General features: G+C 34.5%; 3 protein-coding genes across 5 annotated transcripts; all 3 read right to left on the bottom strand.

Moving 5' to 3' along the window:
- Positions 1-4572: 4572 nt before the first annotated feature.
- On the bottom strand, positions 4573-6802 carry LOC102628631 (aquaporin PIP1-1). Its single transcript, XM_006476485.4, has 4 exons — positions 6366-6802; positions 5647-5945; positions 5006-5146; positions 4573-4896 (listed from the first exon to the last, which is right to left on the bottom strand). The coding sequence occupies exons 1-4, from the start codon at positions 6691-6693 to the stop codon at positions 4801-4803; spliced, it is 864 nt and encodes a 287-aa protein (XP_006476548.2). The 5' UTR covers positions 6694-6802; the 3' UTR covers positions 4573-4800.
- Positions 6803-10808: 4006 nt separating this feature from the next.
- LOC102629093 (signal peptide peptidase-like 2) lies at positions 10809-16556 on the bottom strand. 2 transcript variants are annotated; one of them, XM_006476487.4, is made up of 14 exons: positions 16056-16343; positions 15196-15354; positions 14972-15083; positions 14581-14700; positions 14270-14421; positions 13965-14147; positions 13822-13856; positions 13289-13445; positions 12844-12897; positions 12077-12169; positions 11812-11954; positions 11524-11594; positions 11212-11295; positions 10809-11118 (listed from the first exon to the last, which is right to left on the bottom strand). In XM_006476487.4, the coding sequence occupies exons 1-14, from the start codon at positions 16200-16202 to the stop codon at positions 10994-10996; spliced, it is 1635 nt and encodes a 544-aa protein (XP_006476550.2). In that variant the 5' UTR covers positions 16203-16343; the 3' UTR covers positions 10809-10993. The 2 variants fall into 2 exon arrangements, 1 of the variants encoding a protein (XP_006476550.2); XR_008053625.1 differs by lacking the exon at positions 10809-11118 and adding an exon at positions 16428-16556 and having other exon boundaries at positions 11217-11295; positions 11524-11954.
- A 2303-nt stretch (positions 16557-18859) lies between these two features.
- Positions 18860-22355, bottom strand: LOC102629382 (uncharacterized). 2 transcript variants are annotated; one of them, XM_052436383.1, is made up of 2 exons: positions 21888-22355; positions 18860-20733 (listed from the first exon to the last, which is right to left on the bottom strand). In XM_052436383.1, exon 2 carries the CDS (start codon positions 20650-20652, stop codon positions 18949-18951), a length of 1704 nt encoding a protein of 567 aa, XP_052292343.1. In that variant the 5' UTR covers positions 20653-20733; positions 21888-22355; the 3' UTR covers positions 18860-18948. The 2 variants fall into 2 exon arrangements, with proteins under 2 accessions (XP_052292343.1, XP_006476552.2); XM_006476489.4 differs by having other exon boundaries at positions 21892-22354.
- Positions 22356-22431: the final 76 nt, after the last annotated feature.

The following is a 22431-nucleotide window of genomic DNA, read 5'->3' on the forward strand; positions in this document are numbered from 1 at the left end:
ATACAGCCACAAACTCTTGTACAAACTTATTTTGTACAAACTGACGTGGCATTAATTCATTGGTTGAATGAAAATATAAATTAATAAAAATAAATCATGTGGACTAAGTAATTTTTAATTCAACCAATCTTATCATGTCACATCAGTTTGTACAAAATAAATTTGTACAAGAGTTTGTGGCTGTATCATTACTCATAAAATTATATAAGAGAACAAAATTTTTTAAATACACGGAGTGAGAGTGGATAGTGAAAATAAGTAAATAATTCTTGTGTTTGAAATTTAGGTTGTAAAAAGATCAAATTTCGATGGTAAAGAGTGACCTCTTTAAAACTCGGGTTTTAAGTTTGACGTTCATCAATAAGAGTGTATTAATAGACATAACAAAAATAAAAAATTGGGGTGAGTATAATAAGCAACCCAATCTAAATTTAAATTTGGAATTAGAAAATTTTATGGTTTGGTTGCACGTCGAGGGTTAAAAGTAAATTTATTTATTTATTTGAAAAATAATTTAATTAATAGTAGCTTATCATTATCAACTACATAATAGAGCATATAAAAAAATTATTGAAACACTGTAAAATCAAATATATGTGAAATAATTAGTATTAGGATTATGATGAGTTATCTATTGAGATAATTGAAAATGTTAATGTACTAACAAATTAAAATTAATAGGTTGGGTTGAGTGTTGTGGGTTAAGTTTTCTTAACCCAATGACCTATTAAAAACGAGTGCAACTATTGCCACCTTTTAAAATTCTCTTAAAGATCCTCTTGTGTTCATACAAAAGCTCGTGCTATTGTTCAAGTCAAGATGACATTTCATTAGACAGAGATAAAACTATACTAGAGATGAGCAGAAAATAAACTTATTGGCACGCCATGAATTCATACTTTCTATATTGTAATAGCCACTACAAATTACAAGAGAGTCGAGACCAAATGACAATAACTGAAACCCAAGCACATAAAGAGATAAGAAGAAAGGGTTTCCTTTATTTCCTTTTATCGACTGAATTGAACATGCAATAGAAGGCATAGAGATTGTGTGAGCAGCAAGAATTCATTAGAATGCTTATATCTACTTGGATCGGTTGAGATTCCAGTATTTTTATATAACTTGTTTTAACCTCGAATTTCTTAGCAATAGAATCCATATTGGTATTGTGGTTTGAACAATAGAAGGGTCAGGTCAACCATATTTGGGGCCTCAGACAAATGATTTTAATTAGGTCATCCTAAAATTTGAGGCCAAAAAAAATAATAATAATAATTATATTATAAAATCAATTATTCCAACATCTGTAAATGTAAAAATATTAAATAAAATTTTCTAATCTACTGCTGCTAATGTGTGAACTTTAAATTCAATTATAACATTTTCACTTACCAATTCTTCACTCAAATTACATCCTTTTGACTAGTCTTTTATTAGATTAAACTAATTTTTCTAGTTTTCTATTTTTTTAAGTTTTCTGATACAGATTTATTTCAAAATAAATAAAAAGGCTACATCATCATAATAATAATAATAATTGAAAAAGAAATAAGAACAAGTAAATAACACACCTATTTAAGAGAACAATAAAAAGGTAAAATCAAGAATTTGAGATGAAATCATAACTAACTTTTTATATTTAATTGTTTGAGGATTTGAATAATGATTAATAACCATTAATAATAGAGAAAACTATCTAATTTTTTTTTCCTTGAGTGGAAAGTAGAGGAAGCATGTTTGTTTATTTTTTCTTCTTCTTCTTTTTTTTTTTTTTTCTCTCAAAAGCACCAAGAGCATATCGGGTCTTGTGTTGTTAGAGGAAAAAATTTAATGAATAATTAACAAAATGTGAGCCTTTTATAGCGGTTCAAAAAGAATATATAACTTTTTAATTATAACATACTAATTCTAACAATAAAATAGAGATTTTCTAGAATTGAAACTATTAGTTTAAAGGTTTTGTAGGAATTAAAACTATGAAGTATTAAATTAAATACAATTTGTAGGAATTTGATAATTTATTAAAGAAAAGATAATTACAAAATAATAATAACCTTCAAATTCACTTTCCCCTTTTGTATACAAAATAATTGTCTAATACAAATGTGAGGCTTTCATATATAGCAAGCTCTAGGCAACTGCCTAGGTTGCCTAGTTGTTTCAAGCCGCTTATGAACAACATAAGAATTTAATAAGGAAGTATAAATTAATAGTGTGTTTACATTTCTAGAATGGGAATCGAAATAGAGGAATCATAATAAAAAACATGTTTACTTGTTAAATTAAAGATGGGAATGGGAACGAAATGTATGAATCCCACACAGCACTAAGGAATGAATACCCAGATTCTGAATCCAGTGGCGAGTATTAGAAACCCATTCCCCTCCCCATGACGAAAATGTCCTCATTCACTTTTTATTTTCCAAAAATACCCTTATGCCATATAAAAATATAAATTAAAAAAAAAAAAAAACAGAAATCTCTAATCTAAGCAGTCGACCTATCTCATCGCTCTCACCTACAAACGAGAGCCCACCACTTGATTTCATTGTTTGTCACCGATCTTGCACCAGTCATCGATTGAAATCGCATCGTTGTTCATCATGTGACACTGTCAGTTTCATTTCAAGATGAGGAATAGATGGAGAAGAAGAAGAAACAATAAATAAGAGAAAAATGAAAAAAAATAAATAAATGAGATGAAGTAACGAAAACTAAGATAAAAAGAAAAAATGAGTTTGAAGATGGAGAATATATGGAGGAGGAGAAGAAACGATAAAGAAGAGAAAAATAGATAATAAAAACTAAAGGAGAAAAGGAGAAGAAAAAGTAACGAAGAAGAATTTGCAAGAGAGAGAAAAAAAAAGGAAAAAAAGGTGAAAAAACAAACAGAGAGAGAAAATAATAATAAAAACAAAAGAGAAAAATAATAATTATTATTATTATTATAACTATTTTAATTATTATTAACAATAATTTTATTAATAATAAATTATAATTCTATAATAAATAATGAAATAATGGTAATAATAAACTAAGGGTATTTTAATAAATTAAAATAATTCATTCAAATTCCAAAGCAAAATAAACACATCAATAGTAATACAATTCATTCCAATTCTAATTCCAACAGATAAAGTAAACAACTTATTCTAATTCGCATTCCTCATTCGAAATATGCCAATTCGGTTTGATTCAATTCCACCAAAAAATTAATTGGTTGACATTTTTTGAACCATTTGGTTCTTACTAACCGAAAACCAGTCGATACTATGTTAAAATGAAAAAAAGAAAAGAAAATTGTTAACACACACACAATAACATTTTTTATTAGTAATTTTACATAAAATATGAATAGTTAGTGATTATAATTGAATTAAATTAAAAAACTCAAATTTAGATGAAAATTATGGAAATTTTGGCTAAAATTAAAGAAAAATATTAAATTACATGAACTGAATCATATAAAACTGAATTGAACCAAATTGAAACAAAATAATTTAGTTCAGTTTCATTACTAAGTTCAATTCATATTTGGTTCATAATTTCTTGAACAGATCGGGTTCGATTCGGTTTAATTTTTGAGCAAAATCAAACTGAATCGATTATTGAACATTAATATCTGAGCTCTTAAAAATTTAGGTTATAGATTTTCAACCTAACTTAACCAACACAAGTTGGATTGAGTTCAACTTGAAAAGAAAGACGATATTTGGCTCCTTAATTTATCTTGTCAACCTTCACTTTTCAATAAATATCATTCATTTCAAAAATAAAACTAATTAAAAAATAAATTTATCTTCTCCCTCAAGCTCTCAAAGGTAACCTTCTCATTTTCATATATCTCTCTTTTTTTTTTTTTTTAAATTTCATTCACCGTTGGAACCAAATATTAACTCCTATTTGAATCTCAAATCTTAGATTATCACACAAAATGAAAATCAATATCACCAATTACCGTAAAACCCATCATTTGTTCATAAAATTTTACAAAACTCAATATTTTAAACTCACCGTATGTTGGTGGAAATTATGAATTAATGGTAAAGAAGTAAGTGATGGCGGTGGCGACGCACTTATTATCCACGAAATGGTCATCAGTCCATTAGTCCATCAAATAAGAAATGAATTCTAAGTCTACACACCTTTATGACTCTTAAACATCTCATTAGTCCATCAAATGGGCGTAAACTCTTGATGAAACAACCCGGAGAAGAAGTTATGCTTATGCATTTAATGGGATGGACGCACTTTACAGAATTCTTAAGTATCTTTTTTCGTTTCTTCTTTTCGCCCCTTTTCAGAGAGGTTTTAATTTCTTATTTTCCTTATCGTTCATTTTCATAAATGCTAAAGTTCCAAGTCCGCACAACCAGTGAAGAATATAGTGCGAACATTCTGAGAGACATCGAAGCGTCGGCATTACGGTGTTCAACAACAATATGAAGCAAGCAATTATATTAGGGCTTCCAAGGATTTTTATCAAACAATATGCTGCAAGATTGGGTGGTGAAACTAAGCATATTTCCTAACTTCAAATGTTTCAATGAATACTCACAATAAGAACCCTTCCAGCAGAATCGACTGTAATAATCTGAAGATAATAACAGAATAATAGTAAAGACTAAAAAAAGAATCCTCCAATCAAAAGCTTAAAAAAAAAATACAGCAAAGCTAGATAATTTACACACACAATTAATTAACATCTTAAACAGTTAAACACCAAATGCACATAAACAAAAAGACACGACAAAGAAGATACAAATTAAAAAAAAAAAGGTCCATCAGCGAACTCTCTTAAGCCCTGGACTTGAAGGGAATGGCCCTGATGACTATCTGGTGGTACACAGCAGCCAGTGCAGCTCCAATGAATGGTCCAACCCAGAAGATCCACTGCAATATTATATTCAAAGGGAAAAACAGTGCTAAGAATTTGATCCGCTAGACAGTAAAAACTACATACAATTAGGAGCATGTCAATTGGGATTGAAGAAAATCATACATGGTCATCCCAGGCATGGTCTTTGTTGAAGATGATGGCAGCTCCAAGACTCCTAGCTGGGTTGATGCCAGTTCCTGTGATGGGGATGGTGGCCAGGTGGACCAAGAAAACAGCAAATCCAATGGGGAGGGGGGCCAAAATCTGCAGTGAAGTTATACACAGTGCAGCAGATGAGAAGCAAAATCATCAACCGCACTCACAAGAAAAGCACTTATAAAAAAGCACTTTACATGTCACACAAACGACCAAAATAATCACGTGCAAGCATCATCATCCAAGGTAAGATCTTATCACCCCAGTCCAACCCAAAAGCCCATCTAAATTTACTTTTTCACACAACCGCACCGCCAGCCAAACTGACCAATCAACCATTTACCAAAAAACAGAACCAAAGCATTGGATTCCAGATGATAGATTCAAGTAATGCTGAAAAGAATTTTCGAAAGTAAGCCTAAAGCAGAATTCCACTCAATAAAGAAGAATTATCTATTATCTATATACAAGAAAAATTGAAAAAAAGAAAACAAACAACACAATATTCCTAATGTAACTAATAATTCAACAAATTGAACACCGAGGGTCTAACAATATTTGTACCGAAGAAAGGAAGATAAAGAATGACATGGGGAAAGAATGCTTACAGGGACATGAGAATCTCTGGCGTTTCTCTTGGCATCAGTGGCAGAGAAGACAGTGTAAACAAGAACAAAGGTTCCAATAATCTCAGCACCAAGACCATCACCCTTGGTGTAGCCGTGAGCAACAACATTGGCTCCACCACCCAACCTCTCGTAGTTCTTTGAACCTTCGAATCCCTTGACAACACCAGCACCACAGATGGCACCAAGGCACTGCATGACCATGTAGAAGACAGCTCTTGTCAGGGAAAGCTTCCTCGCTAGCAGCAGACCGAAGGTCACTGCTGGGTTGATGTGTCCTCCTGTTGTTTAAACAGCAAAGAACAAACAGATCTGATCATCATCACCACCATAAGAAACGAACACAATAAAGAACCCAAATAAAAAAAATTTAAAAAGTAAAAATTAAAACTTTTTCACGTAGAGACGTTGATAAGTATAAAATTTAACTAGGAAAGTCGCAAAACTTAGTCCATAAAAGAAGCATACAAAGAAATCACTAGCCAGATCTAACGATTAGTAGACAAACCAATGGGCAAAGGCTATTCTACGTTTTACTTGTGCAGAAGCATAGAAACACCAGAAAAAGATTTGAAAAAAAAAATGCTTAAAACAATAAAAAAAAAAACTGCATAATGTTTGCATTAATACTCATTAAAGATTTGATTTTTTCCCCCTCTCAAAAATGTAGAAAAAAGTGAACTTACAAAGCTAGAACTGACCTGAGATACCAGCAGTGCAGTAAACAAGGGCAAAGATCATGCCACCAAAGGCCCAAGCAATTCCTTGGATACCGACAGTGGAGCACTTGGTGTTAGACTTAGAGACACCCATGACAGTCAAGACAGTGATGTAGAGGAACAAGAAGGTAGCCATGAACTCTGCAATACCAGCTCTGTAAAAAGACCATGACTTGAGCTCACCAGGCTCAAACAAAGGTGCTGGTGGTGGCTCCTTGTAGTCTTTGTCTGATTGAGCTGATGTCCCAATGGGTTGCCTCTCTGAGAACTTGTTAGCTCCTAGCTTAACATCCTCTTCTTTGCCTTCCATTGACGATGATGAACCTCTCTCTCGCTCTCTTATTCTCTCAAAGAAGATGCTGTGTTTGTGTTGTGTATGTAGCGTAGCGAGAAGGTTGAGGATTAAAGGGTGGTTTTATAGATCAGTGGTATCACTGCCAAGCAGTAGTACATTATGTGGCCACACGACAAAACTGGCTGTCTTTTTATTTTTATTTTAAATTATTTCTTTTTGGCTATTATTTAATTAGTTTGATCATAATAATTAGCATGCTTTAATTGGATTTCTTTTCTTTAGATTAATGTGGAAGTATCGTCGTTAAAGATTGTATCAGGGTTTGCAGGATTGTTCTGGAAAGTGCCGAGAGATGTTGATAGGTACTGGTTGTTTTATTGTCCCCTCAGTCTTATCTTCAACAGTATTAAGCCCGCCCACCCCCCCCCCCCTTTTTTTTTTGGGACAATTCATTAATAAATGCCCAAAATATTTAGCCAATTTTTAAAAGTTAATTCAATTTATAATTTTCTTACTTGTACGGTTAAAAAAATTAAAAAAAGCATTTTAAACAATAATATCCTATTATTATTATTCCTATCACAGTTGATACAATGACCAATCGTGTTTAGCAGCAATATTATCTTACTCGGTCATTATTATCCAAAATAAGTATATATTCTCGGATTCCCCTTAGGTGCAACAGTGGCACCGTGCCATAGTTGCACCTAGTCGTTGGATGCAGTTGGATGTCAGTGGATCCCACCAATCCAACTGCATCCAACGGCTAGGTGCAACTGTGGCACGGTGCCACTGTTGCACCGTAGCCTGATCCTATATTCTCACAATAAAAATAGAAAAAAAAGAAGAATTTTGAGCACTCGTATAAATTAATTATGCTTTTGAATATTTTTTGCATTTGATTAGCCGTTTCACGTAATCCGAATAAAGAATGAGAACAAATTCTTGTGGTCCTCGTTTGTAGACCGTGTTTGTTAAATTCTTATGATTAAAGAGAAATCGTTTCTTGCTTTATTGCGAATAAAGAGAAATAGTAGGACCGCCCTGGGTTCATGCCAAACTTGCCCCTAGCGGTCCGGCTCACAGAAGTCTTGCTCGATGACAATTGATATCCTTAATTGCTTCAGGATTATTCACAGGAGTTTGCAGGGTAAAACGGTCATTTTAAGGGAAGAGCAACCGTTGCTTTTCTCGGTGAGGTAGTGGGAAATTTCTTCAAACGGAATGCGAGTCGCGGCCACAGAATTAAAAGTGGGGCAGGAATATGGCAGGCTGAGAAAAAGATGGCCGTTTTATGACCGTTGGGAAAGTGACGTCTTGGAGTAGGCACATGGGCAACGGCTATCTGTAACATTATATGACCTTATAACCAAGTGGAATTACTGTTGCATCCTTATCACATCGTACTGACATCAAGGGGGTCCATTTCCTTCAAGTAATCTATTGTTGCGCACCTATAAAGTGCACCTATAAAGTATTGGGTTTAATTCTTTCTCCAGGTAATTAAGTGGAAGTAATTTTTTTTTTAAAATATAAATAGTGTAAATATCTCGTATTATATAAAATTTAATATAAATTAATCTCAATAATTATTTAAATATAAATTTTAGTAATAGTCTGCATAACGTTAATAATGATATTATATAATATAAATAATAATATCAAATAATTTTAAAAAATTATTATGATGCATTTATATAATATCTCACATTGTTAGCGAATGATTTTCTAACTTGATTTATAAATCATGGACCTTTCTAACTAAGTAGATGTGTTTTGAATTGAAGAATACAATAACAAAATGCAATTGATGTGTGAATGAATATATTGTATTAGATTAATATTACACAATATTTGGCACCATACGATACCGTATTATATATAATAATTTTTTACATCAAATTAATATAATTTAGACTTATTAATATTTTAAAGTTTTATGTTTTTTATTTACATTAATAATTTAATATTATTAATTATTTCAAATTTTATTATTTAAATTTATAAACAAAAAAATTCAAATACATTAATTTAATAAATATTTAAAATAAATTAAATAACTTTAATTGATTAACAAAAAATGGGTTTGAAAAAGAATCTAATACATACCCGCAGAAGGATTTAGATTCGGTGCTGAATTAACGTTTTTACTAACCTCTTAGAAATACACTAATTAGTAGTTATGTGGATAAACTTTAATTTAGTTCTGCAATGACATATTGTTCAATTCTTTATAATCTATTGTTCAATTCTTTATAATCTTTTATTGTACGGATACGTATGGTAATATAAAATTAAGATTTAATTGGTTAGCGAATTTTATTTATGCAGGAAAACCCGCATTAAGCTTTTAATTAATGAGGTACAATGCGTCTCATTCAAGTTCACCAAACACAAGGTTCTTTATAGTTAATGCTGGACCACTAGTAATGCCATCCACTGCGTAGTGCCAAACATGTCATTATAATACTTTGATCTCTTTTCACTAAACTTGGATTAAAATTTTGCCACTAAACAATGAATCACACCTAACATCTTATTACAAGTTAAATACTTTATTTACACACATTTTATATTAGTGTCAAAGACTTAAAACGGGTTTTTAGCAATTGAAGAATGATTCTTGCTTGACCTTGATGCAGGCTCTGAAAGGCTGGACAAAAATCATCTTCAAAGAATAAAGACTTGCTCCTGTTTTAAAAATTAGGCTCCATTTTTCATGACGGCAATGTCTTGAAAGTAATCACAACACAATATTAAACAGAGTCATAAGGACTTCAACTCTTGTCCTCAATAATAACAACCATTTTGCAATTAAAGTTAGATTGTGAAAATTAAAAATTGGAGGATGGCGCATAGATTTCATTAACACTACTATAAAATGGGGATTAGGGCACATCCAATCACGTCATAATTGTTTTTGTTTTGACATGACCCACCTAACACGATAATGACCAAACAAACAGCGGAGATTGGGACCACATGGTCTTGTTTTGAAAGTCTTTGCTTTCTAAAATGTGCTTATTTGGTGAGCCCTATCCTCCTTTCCAAGATTTAACTTTTTGTATAAAGGGGGCGCCAATGATGCTAGCCAACTCACACTGTTAGTCTTCTGCCCTGCACTCACATGCAAACCTAGCCCCACTCCGCCACCTACAGGGTTCATGGCCCATGCCAACCATCCCTGGCATCCAAAAAAATATATATATACAATCAAGAGCAGAGGTCAGCTCAACTGCCCAAACCACCATAATCTCTCCACGTGGCACCAATTTGATATAGATGCTTGTATTTTTCCAAGGCGGGCAGCTGACCTGACCCGACCCGACCCAGCAACCCAAGGATGCACCAAGTGGTTCGTACTTCATAAGCGAAGGAAGGAACCATGAAGTTCATGGCTTGGACTCCAAAAGCAAAAGATCCAACAAGCAGCTCGCTCACACACAGGTGGTCTTCACCAGACGATGCCTTGACCACGCTAAGTGATGGCAACATTTCTCTTATTTGCTTTTCAGAAAGAAATTGTGACCCGGCGTTTCATCTTGAAGGAAAATGATGGGGATATTTCTTTTTCAATAGAAATTTAGCGCTGGAAACACAGCAATAATAAAAGAGCGCATCACTGTTCTTTAAACATTTTCCACCATCAGAACCACATTCTGATCAATGAAAAGCAGAACACATTAATCGTGGGTTTGAGTTGTTTTTCTTGTTCACGGCAATAAAATTGGCCGAAATTTATTCCTAGCATTCAGGAAATATTCAGTCCTTAGCTAGACGCCTAGACTCTTCTCGAGTTTAACAAAGACCTTTTCCTGGCTCCTGAAACTGGGGAATCCGAGAAAATTGCTTAAAAGGCAAACATAGTATTGCCATTGTGCCTTTCAATTCAAATGTTTCAACACTAGAAATAAGAGAAGATAGAATTTCACTTAAAAGCAGCAGCATAGGTTCATACTCTTCAATGATACAATCACCTCATTATGGAGACATGGCGGATGATGAATCACCGGAGATACCATGACAACTGAAATTTGCTACAAATCCCTGAAAAAATTATAAGGTAATCAATGGAGATCACAACATGAAGATAAAGGAATAATGACAGCAAAAACCAAGTAGGCGTGTCATTGGGAAAGGAAATTTATTTATGTCAAAAGACATTACAATTAGGCCCCAGATTAATTGATGATCACTTGGGCTTTCATACAGCATTCCACTGTTATGCTAAGCTTGACAGGCTATTTTTTCAACCGATTTCCAATGATTAGAGATACACTACAAACTCTACATCATAATTACAACAAAAGACGCCTTATTTTTCTACATTTAGTTCATGACTGTGTTGGAGATGGACATGGGGGCAGGGCCTTTCCGGTTCTCCTCTTGTCCATAGAACCCTGAGATCGCCTCTCTTCTTCCCCAATGCCAGAAAAGTCCCTGCATGAACATGTCAAATTTACCATTTCATTAGAAACTTTTAGCCATTTTGCATTATCAAATGATTTCATACACATGGTTTGACTTTATTACCTAACGTGAATGGGACAATATAAAGCAGAGCAGGTTGGCCGTGGCCATCCATCAAGTTCAGTGCCACATATGTGATGAGAAGACCTACCATAAAAAAGATTAGTAAATTCAGAATGGAAAAACCTTGAGATATACATTTAAATATGATGGCAACAGGAAATAGCAAATTTGGGTCTTTTTAACATCTTAATTATCTTTCATTTCCAGAAAATTCAATATTGTGTCTTCAATCTTACAACTTGTAAGACAAAGATGATTTGTTTATTATCTCTCAACTTACACGAGAAACACGATTTGTTTATTATTTCTTACCTAATCCATAAGCCAACATTGCCCACAAAAAGTATCCAGCCTGAAGACTCTTATTTGCTAGCCAGTCGTACCTGTGATGATGAGCCAAGCACAAGCTACTATAGGTTTTTTCATGCGCAACTTATTGATTAAGTTAAGAATTCACTCGCTGGAAAGCATATATCCAGTGGGATGAAAAATATTTGCAATAATACCAGAGGCATTCACCAAAGTATTTAGGAAGTAAAAGCTTGCGAGTACAAAGCACTAATAGGGATGTGGTGTGAGGAAAGGTCAGAGAGCTTGAACCTGAGTGAAAATGCTATAATCAATCCAGGTAAAAGAATATCACCAAAACCGATGATGCTGTAACCGCCCCATGGGTCAAACATGCGAGGAATCTTCAATAGCATTGGGATACCATCCTCACCACTTTTATCGCCACGTGCCACCTATGAAATGAACATTGAAGTAATTCTCAGCATATGAAGCTCCTTTTCTACCTTCACAAGGCCTGATAGTAGTCTAAATAGAAAAATAGATATAAATTCAAACAAGGAGGAAGAATATTTACCACAATCATCACACTTTCATGAAACAACTTCTTGGAAACAAATACCCAAAAGATGTCGTACATGAAGGCACAGCTGAGAAGAACTGTACCCACCTGATCAACAAACCACCTAGAATTAGCCAAATCCATTCTATCTAAAAGCTGAACATAAACTAATCAATATAAAATTACCAAAGAATTTAGATTATAAGCAAAATTTAAATGAAATAAGACCATCATCAGTTAAGGATTAAAGACGTGAAACTAAGGCAATGCAATCATACATAGAACACGAATGATGCCTTCCGTTATGCAAACTCTTGATTCTGATAAACAGCTCATAATTACAGTCACAAATAAAGCCAACAGTAAAAATGTAATTGAAAAAAAAAAAATTGACAATAAACAGCACAAAGAAAATCTATTATTCCCTTTTTATCTCCTGCAAGAGTTCGAATGAGTAACAGAACTAGCAAGTCTAGCATAATCAAATTTCAAGGTGATCACCTTTGCACATCATATTCTTACATTCCCACAAAAACAAAGCAAGTATATAAGCAATAGGGACTTGAAGCAAGCCCAACCATCATAACAAACTACACAATGTTCAGCGATGCCAGATTAGTCAGCAGAAGTACTTTAATTTCAGTTTTCTTTTAGTAGATCACACAAAAAAAAATCCGTTCACACGAAAGCTTATTTAAGAAAACAAACAAACATTAACGATGAAAAGAATCCAAGCATTAACATATTGCCATATTCCGCCAATGTCGCAATTGAGACATTACCTTGAGATTAGGAATATGGACAATTTGCAGGACTGTTATTATCAGCGCAATTCCCTGATTGAAGGAAAAAATTATTAGTTGACTCTGCCCATATAAGTCATCCATCTTCACCTCCTCAAAATTATTGTTAGATAACATGTGAGAGATGTTATACTTCATCCTTAAAAGTGATCATTAGTGTGGTATCATAAATGAAAAATGAAATAGCCAGAAGCAAGCAAAGTGGATTTTCTAGGTGTTCATCAGACAAGTAGCAATATTTAGCATCGTGTTTTTTTTTTTTCCCTTTGCTAAGAATCCGCAGAATGATTGCCACGCCTTAATAATGATCAAACTTAAATTTCAACAAACACAGAAAATAGTAATGACTTCCAGTAACTTTTTGCTAAGATAAGTGAAAAAACATATTATATCGTTAGTAAAAGATAGAGAAGTATATGCTTACAAGAATATCTTGACCAATCCATGCAAAGGAGACCTTGCGATAAATGGCCCACACAACAGCAAATGCTATGCAGAATGGAGTAACAGCCAAAGTAAGATGAGAGACAGCTCCAAAGAAAGGTACTTTGATGAATGATTCTCCAGCACGTCTGAACCACCTGCCCAAGTATGTTTACATTTAATGATTAGCCTTAGAAAGACAACCGTATGAAAATCCATAAAACTGAAAGAAGGAGTATGTGGGTCCATAAATCCATCAGGGAAGCCCATACAAACTACAAGGATATGCATGGAAACAAGGCCAGTAATGAACATTCCTCAGGCATGCTAAGGGACCCAACCCTTCCCCCCCCCCTTTCCCTCTGCCGCTTTAAAGTGGCCACATACCAATAGAAAAGACCTTGATTGAGCCTCCCAAGTCAAGATAACTGAACTGTTTAAAACAGCCTATTACAAGACATGTAGCTGTTTGAGAGTCCACCACGAAGATTATGTCAACGTTGAAAGTTGTATTTAAAATGGAGATATTTTTACCTTGATAATAAAGCAACCAAGCAAGTTTGCAAGCCCTGCATGTACATGAAACAATGGAATTAGAATTGATTTGTTCTTATGTTTATATTGCAAGGGGAGATGTACATACAAGTTCAAGTATTTGTGTGAAAGGGAATGCATACCTCTACACCACCTATGCAGAAAAGAATGACCAATAGCTCAAGGAACCAGTTTGACATAAGTTTGTAAAGCATGACCAAGAAGCATGAAGCAACTAAAACGAATAGGACAGCAGATGCTGTGTTAATGTCCACAACACCACTAACACCTACTGCTTTGGCATCTGGAATTTCGTCTACAGCATCCTATATGAACATTAAAAATTTGAATCAGCAAGTAGTTATAAGCTGAGAAGAGAAAAACAAAACATTTGGGAACAAAAATAGAAGGCTGATCCTAGTTATTAAAAATTCATTCAGATGACAACCTTCAATAACTTCTCTTGTTCAATAGCTGTTTCTCTGGCACTCCATGCGGACCAATACGATGCACACAGGATGGTACCAACTGCCATCAACCATAAAAATACTTCAGCTACATCAACTACCGGTCGTCGTGGAGAATATAACTGCACAGAGACTGCAAAAAACAAAAAGTCTCAGAAACACAACCGATGCCAATTCTTAATGATGTATTCTTTTGAAAGAAAATTGCTGAAACAAACATAAAATAAGATGTTAAAGTTCATCTTTTTCTGCATGCACAAAAAAAAAAAAAAACGCAAAACGTTTTACTTACCTGATGAAGTATTCAGAAGCATCTTTTCCAAGCTGGCACCAGCATCCTGGGGCATCATGACAGCTGGTATGTGTATATCTAGATCAGTTTCATCAGGATCACAGACCATCTTATACAGTTCTGCAAAGGCAGTAAAAGGAAAAAAAATAAGTTGTAAGGCCATGATTGATCAGTTAACATTGCATTCCATCTGCTATTCTGCCAGGCTATTGTGCTTTTATATTGGATGATGCTATAAAGTAGAATACTCTAAACAAGGCCCTATATCATGACCATAAAAAAGCGGAAAATGCGATTTATAATAAGGTCCTTTTTTAGTTTCAGGTGATATAAAGAAGCATTTGCTACTCAATTTTTGGTGCTTGCACGAGAACAAAAAAATGCTGATTACCTTTCTGGTTATTTATGATGAGGAGGGCTGAAGCACCAGCAGCCTCCGCAATATTTGCTTTAGTTGTAAATTTGCAGTTGCCTCGGTCGACCATGATGACATCTCCAGCATACTAACAGAATCCAGATAACACATTGACTTCAATAAACATTTACTACATTCCCCAAATGTGTATAACCATGGGTAAAATATTAAGAGTATTAAGGTAGTTCAAAAGGAAAAACCTTATGCTTTGGCATGCTGCAACAATCCCGGGGATGTGAAAGAGTAAGGTGAATCTGGTTTGCATTTTTCTCCTTTGACACTATTGTGGTGCCAAATCTAGCACCCACACCAACAAATTCTTCATTCTCTATGCCATCAATCCACGTCTGAACTTTTACCTAACAAAATGCAATGACCATTAATGGTTAAATTGAACAGATAAAAACATCATAAAGCTACCCAAAAGCATGTTTAACAGAGAATTTGTAGTTGTCATTCCAATAAAAGCTACCCAAAAGCAGCCGCAAACCAAAATGATAAACATGAAGAAAGAAAAGAGGTAGGTAACTGAATAATGATAAAAAGAAAGTAGGTGGCTCTCATCTTATTTTATTACTCCAACTAGTTTTGAACTTTCTCAAGACCAGATAACCCAAGTGAACAATAGCAGTTGAATTGAGAGATATAAAACATAACACCATCTGCAACTTTACTGGTAAGCATCATGGTGATTGAAACCACATGCACCCAATACAAGTCGCATAAGTCCAGAAAACACAAGCGATCAAAAAATCAATCACACAAGCAACCCAATACCCACTTCACCTTTTTATGCCTATTTTATTTTTCCCCAGGAATCAAGTCCTCCGAAGATAAACAAAAATCAATGGAAAACCAGCTAAAGTACTTCCATAATCATAATCTCAATCAAGATATAAATAGCAACAGTTAGCTGCAAAATACAAGAAATTCAAACTAAACACGTATAAGATAAGCAAATTGATTATTGTTACCATCATGATCAGCTTACATAACTAAGCCCAACAAGGGGGGCAGGTGAGAATCAAAAAGACAAAGAACTGGGTAGAAAAGAAGATACCAAAACGAAGTCGTTCTCACAACCAGGCTTCTTTGGAGCCAAATCGTCGTCGTGAACTATGTCACCAGCTGTGACAGATGCTGGATAACAGACAAGGGAAACTACAGCAACCGGAAAGAGAACCCAGCTTAATCTCTTGAAATCCATGATTTGAAGTTCTCTTTTATGTCCTCTTTCTCCGCATCACACAATCTGAGAGAAGAGATGGGGGGAGAGAGAGAGAGAGAGCGCGCGACACAGGCAGTGTTTTCTCTTTCTGTTTTGTTCTTGGTTAGTTTAGTAGCGGCACTGTAACAAATGATTAAAATAGTAACGATTTAGAAATTTTACGCAAGCTGAAAATAGAATAGAAATAATAAATGGGAGCAATACCAGTCAACGTCCCAACTTTTTATAATTTCGCAAGCGGGGACATAGTTTTTTTCATTTGTATTAAATAGATCCCTCACTGAATAGCAATGGTTGAAACACGGACACCCCCATCACATCAGAGTTCTTCTTCTTGGTTGCATATTCATTCGTATTTCTTAACAAGAACAGGCCAACAGGTGAGTGAATGCTGACGCTAACAAATTGAAGACGACTGGGGTAATTTTGTCATTTCTCCAGGAGTCAGGGACCTTTTTTTTTTCCTTTTCCGTCTTGTTTTGATGTAAATAAATAAACTAGGGATTTTAATGTTATAAACCCGAATAATGAGAACCGTGCGGATCTGCTGCTTTAATAAATGCAACGAACCAACATCATATCGTATCGATTCAGAACGACGTCGTCTAGCGGGTGAAACACTGTATTTAACTGGTTTTGGCTCCACGTGATTTTAACAGTCGTTTATTATCAAAACATGTTTTTTTTTTTTTCTTTTTAGTTTGATCCTATTTTAATTCAATTAATACAATCAAGTATGTACCTGATTAGAAAATTATTGGTAAAAACAGAAAAAGAAAAAACAACAAAATGAAGATGGGAAGTCACTTCAAGTTGTCTATGAGAACACGATGGATGTTGTGAGATGTGTGTCCTAGTTGTGTATTGGTGTTACATGAAGAAGAAGAAGACGACGACGTCGAAGGACCCCGACATGTACTGTCGAAGGCTGTTATCTTGTCCTTTGATGTTAGACCAAGCATGTGCCCATTAGCCGGAGAATGCTACGGTACAGAATCTGTACCTTACAGCACCCTCACAAAATGGCTGTGGGCCCCACTTGGACCCACTTTTCATTTTACTGTGCAAAGGGTGGCGGTAAGTAAGGTACAGAGACTGTAACTTTAGCCACAGCCGTGCCGATTATTTACCCCTACTACCCGCAACTACTGGTCCTTGAATAAAGGATAATGGAGCATTCCAAATTGAACAATTATCTACCCCTAGAAAAATGGAAAAAGGAAAACGAATTCCATTATTTATTTATTTATTTTCCTTCTGTTGTTGGGTGTGCAAGCAAGTTATAGTAGTGGCTTCAATTTCATCAGTTCATGATATAATTATTAAAATGTTTTTATGGAATATAGTACTCTTATCCTTCTTAAAAGTAATATAAATTGTCTAATCGTTCGGTTGCTTTTGGGGATGAGCATAATCTAAACTTAATGGCTTGTCTTTTATGATGGGCCAATTAAAGCACCTGAATTTGCATCTTGTCAATTGTTAAAACAGTCAAGAGCAATATCTGTACGCACTTACTTCGAAGCATCCTTTGGCCCATAAAGGTACAAGCTAGGGATAATTCTATGAGCAACCAATGTTCGACTTTTATTAAGGTTGATCTGGTGAAGGTTTTGAAATTTTGAGCTGATCTTTCATATCTAAAGACTAAATTACGCCGTCGGCAAATTAAATTAAATTAAAAAAAGGAAAATAAAATTATTAGCTGAAGAGAATCCAATGATGTTATATTTTCTTAGAAAATGAGTAATGTCAATTAGCTAACATAAATATTGATTTGATTTGCTTTTAGAACGTGAAGAAAGAAAGTAAACAGTAGGAAGATTTTTTCCAGCAATCAATTCTATAAAGCAGTTAAAGTCACATGTCTGGGTGAAAAACTTTCTGAGATGAGATGACAAAAATAAAGAAATTGGAAACAAAACCTAGTGGATTCTGAACACATGGTTTCACTGTTCTTGAGAGAGCTGAAATGGCAAGGCAACAAAGAGAGAAAAACAGAGCATTAAATCCAACTTCTGATATCTATGGGCTTTGATCCAATAGAAGAAATTTTACATTTATAATGTTATAATGTTGAGTGTAAGAGTTTGAGTTTTCATAAAAATTTTATAGAGATTAGTTTTAGTATTCTCTCAATTATCAACTAATTAAGTGAAGACAGTCTTTTCCTTACGAAATGTAAGTAGAGTAGGAACCTCTCGAATATTTGTGAGGATTTAAAATATCTAGACAAATGCTTCGGTGTGTTAATATATGACAGTGGTCCCAGTTGTATAGTATGATTATAAATATTAATTGTAATATCTCATGTAATGTCAATAACTATTTATGTATATCAGAATTAAAAACAAATATGTATAACAAAATTAAAAAAAAAAATCCAACTTCAGATATTGCACAATGAAAAGGGCAGATGCCCAGATAAAGGACAGAATGCCTGCCAACACCCCACTCACAAGGTTCTTCACCGAGGGATTTATTTCCATGTGCACAATAGTTTGCAAGATCAAACTAAATAGCCTTTTTCATCCAGCTTTCTCTTCAAAACAAAGAATTCGTATAATTCTTCCAAGAAAATACCTACTGCATGCTTCGCTCGTAAAAAATTAAAGAATCACATCACAGGCCAAAACAATGTAAAGCAATATCTATTTAGTAATGAGGCATCAAGGGCATTATTTGTTTAGAAAAGTTTGCTATAAAATCTAGAGGTGAGCGGTAACTACTTAGGGAATGGATAAGCATCTGTAATGCTTGGGATTTGACAATGCCTAAGTCTGCCATCAGCTCTATAATCTGTTTGGCTGAGGAGGTTGTTGGTAACAAAGTTTTCTGATGATGCATAGCTTCCCCCAGGAAACGTTATAGCTCCTCCGTTCATTTGCATGCCTAATGTGTTATCACTCTCTTGGGGTATATTTTCCAAAAGAAACTGGCTGGGAATGCTAAAACCATTGGTATACTGATGAAGTGGGATAGGACATCCAATTCCAGTGCTTGAACTCTGGTTTCCACTGTGGTTTAAATAACTGGTGTCTATGGAACCCATTTGAGCAAAACTTGTACTCTTTCCTTCTAGCTGTATGTTTGGAAGATATCCAAAATGAGTGCTACAATCATGCATTTGCTTTGCCTCTTCTAAATTCACACTGATTTTGTTCTCAGAAACTCTTGGTTGAATATAATTACTCAAAAAGGTGTCAAGCCTATTGTTCGAGTCATGGGACTTGGTTAAGACTGTAGGCAAGGTTAAATACATAGAAGAAGCTACCTGTTGAGTGGGATTGCTGGGTGAAAAGCTTTGTTCAACAGATAATCTCATCCTTTCTGCTTTGTCCTTATCAGTTGATATCATGGATTCAACGGCTTGGCTGTAACCAACTCGATCTTCCCGTGCTTGGTACTGTTTATTGAAATTACCGGTCCTTTTTCCCTTTATAGACCTCTCTGAAGACCCATCATTGCTATTTAGTGCTCTAATGGCCAATACAACACTCTTTGGATGCTGCACCTGAACATTCTGGTCGGAAGCACCAGAAGTGTTAACAGTTAATGCTAATTTCTTTCCTTTCTCCTTTTCTAGTGATGTTAGTGGCCCAGTGGGTTGGCCGCAGGCAACTTGATCACTAGTCTCTGATGATTTGTTGCTTTTAGTGATCTTTTCTAAAGATTCAATTCTGCTGTTTTTAACTCTCAAGCCTGATTTGAAGTTGTTGAGGTAATGAACTTCAGTGTCCTCCTCAAAGTTGTTTTGCTGTTGTCTGTGGACAATTGCTCCATTATTGTTCAGATGTTGTGCTCGGACATCCTCCTCATTGTCGTTGTGTTGCGGAAAATGCACATTCGTCTCAAAGTTGTTGTGCTGTTGGGATTGAACTTTCTTTCCTCTTGAATTGCGTTTTGAATTGCTTTTTCTCCTCCCTTTCTTCAGAGCATTATCATCAGCAACCAACTTGTTCATTTCGTCCCTCATCCATGAAAACAAATTTGCTCTTTTAACTTGAAGCTCCTCTAATAAAGACTCAGTGAAGTTTTTAACACCATGTATTGCAGCAGGGTCATAAACAATACTTTTACTCTTCTTTCTATTGATTCCTTGACGAGAATCACTCTTCACTTCACCATCAGCAATATTCTGCTTACTAACCCTTTTGATTTTCTTTTCTTTACCTTTTGCAAATTCAGTTTGATTCCCAAGACCAGGATTGCTGCTGTGGTTCAGCTCAAGCCTACTAGCATTGCAAGTTTCATCATCATCAAGTGAAATCCTGCTAGAGGCCAATTTATGCTTCTTGAGAACTAGCTGACCAATTGAACTTGATTTTGAATCGTCACTTGAAGAATCTAAGTCATTATCTTTCCTCCTGAACTCCCAGCGCTGCTGAAACTTCAGCTCATCTCTCATTGTAGAGTTGGGTGACATCATAAAACTAAAAACTGTACTGACCTGGGACAGTACGTTCACCAAAGTAATCTTGGATCACCCCCTATAACTTGATTCCAACACCTGGAGATTTTTAAAATTAATTATTGGACTCAGTACTAAAATCGACTTCTCAATAAAATGCTAGGGAATATAGCTAAATAACAAAAGAAAAGGGAATGATGAAATTATGGGTCAAACATTAGGAGTACGTTATATTGATATGATTTTTCATTTGTACGATGAAAAATTTATTATATCTTTTATAATTTTGTCAAAATTATTATTTAAGATTCTGGGTTTGATATAGGACAACTTAGTATTTCTTCATTCATTCCCATCCAATCACAAAAGAACCCCTTTTGAGTGGATGGGTTAATTTCTTCATCTTGATGAATTGTAAGATAAAAGGGGACTCTGTTATTAATTGCATTAATTTTTTGATAATTATTGGACCCAATCCTAGTATTTTGATTACTGCTGGTACCAGTATCCATATCAACCCAGGCTTCCATATTGGCCTTATTTCTAAGACAAAAATTAAGAATTCTCCAATTAAATTGTATTTATTATATATAATTAATTTTTTTTATAATTATAATTTTTTTTTCAAAGCAGTTGTAGTTTAAAAGTTACACCACCTCAATCTCAAACAAAACCTATATTAAATTAAGATTATAAACTGAAAACTCTTTGAAATTCTAGCTCTACAACTAATACGATAATCATCGAAAAAAAAGAGACAAAAGTTAATATGCATGTAGCCGGTATAAATTTAACAATTACGGGGACAAAAAGTCGGATATTAAAAAGCAAGAGCAGAACTAGCTCAGTGAAGATTGAGTACCTAAATTTCACAATTCGGGACACCAATTTCTACATAAACTCACAACCTAAACAATCAAGGAAGAAATTTAAACCTGACCCCTGTTAACTTATCTATCAGACATGCCACTAAATCCAATGAATTCATAAGCTTGCTTAACGATTCAACATAAGTGATCTGTACATAAAAAGTTAACATAGCAACATGTCCAAAAAATGAAAACAAAGCAGTTTGCAGCATCAACTTATAAACCCAGAAACAAAACCATAAAAGCTGAAGTGTTTATTAGCAAACAAGCATTCAGTTCCGAAGTTAACAACTTCTGGCAAGATCACACTCGCAAACACAAACCTTTAAACATGATAAGGCAGATAAACTAAACGATTCAATGTGGGTCGAAATGTGTTCTTACTTACTGTGAATTGCTGATGATAGGGATCGTTCCTCTTTTCACAAGTCCCACTTCTAACAAAGCTGTGTCTGAGTCTCACTGCATTTATGTTTCCACTTTCTCTCTGTAAGGAAACAGCGAATACGTTTTCATCTGTCTCCTGCTTTGTTTCCATATGTGCAAGGGAGAGTCTCTGCTGAGAGAGTGTGTGTATGTGTCACGGTGTCAGGGTGCATTTGTATTTGCTAGTGTTTCTGTTCATGTCAGTGTGAGTTGGGTCTTAGGTGGGATGTGACTCAGAGAGTTATGACCGATGGGGATGGTAACGACAATTAACCAACATTAAATCACAGGTTTTAATTTTCTTTAAAGAAATTAATTAGATAATTTCCTTCCTTTTAATCAAGTTCAGAGCTCTTTTTTTTTCTAAAAAAAAAAATTATTATCACCTGTTTCCATCAAAGCTAAGCTAAGCAGATTTCTTGCCATGTATGTGTCTCTTTTGCCTTTACTGGAGATTTGCACCTTACTCTTATGCTAGTTTCCTTCAAGTACTTTTTGGCAG

Source organism: Citrus sinensis, chromosome 3, assembly GCF_022201045.2.
Source record: "Citrus sinensis cultivar Valencia sweet orange chromosome 3, DVS_A1.0, whole genome shotgun sequence".
Lineage (NCBI taxonomy): Eukaryota > Viridiplantae > Streptophyta > Magnoliopsida > Sapindales > Rutaceae > Citrus > Citrus sinensis.

What these genes read in the sequence shown, in the direction of transcription:
- LOC102628631 (XM_006476485.4), bottom strand. Translation starts at nt 6,693, where the DNA reads ATGGAAGGCAAAGAAGAGGATGTTAAGCTAGGAGCTAACAAGTTCTCA. An exon ending in CTGCACTGCTGGTATCTCAG is followed by an intron (nt 5,946 to 6,365) that starts GTCAGTTCTAGC and finishes TTTAAACAACAG; the next exon opens with GAGGACACATCAACCCAGCA. An exon ending in CCAGAGATTCTCATGTCCCT is followed by an intron (nt 5,147 to 5,646) that starts GTAAGCATTCTT and finishes ACTTCACTGCAG; the next exon opens with ATTTTGGCCCCCCTCCCCAT.
- LOC102629093 (XM_006476487.4), bottom strand. Translation starts at nt 16,202, where the DNA reads ATGGATTTCAAGAGATTAAGCTGGGTTCTCTTTCCGGTTGCTGTAGTT. An exon ending in GTGAGAACGACTTCGTTTTG is followed by an intron (nt 15,355 to 16,055) that starts GTATCTTCTTTT and finishes GCATTTTGTTAG; the next exon opens with GTAAAAGTTCAGACGTGGAT. An exon ending in GCTTCTGAATACTTCATCAG is followed by an intron (nt 14,422 to 14,580) that starts GTAAGTAAAACG and finishes TGTTTTTTGCAG; the next exon opens with TCTCTGTGCAGTTATATTCT.
- LOC102629382 (XM_052436383.1), bottom strand. Translation starts at nt 20,652, where the DNA reads ATGATGTCACCCAACTCTACAATGAGAGATGAGCTGAAGTTTCAGCAG.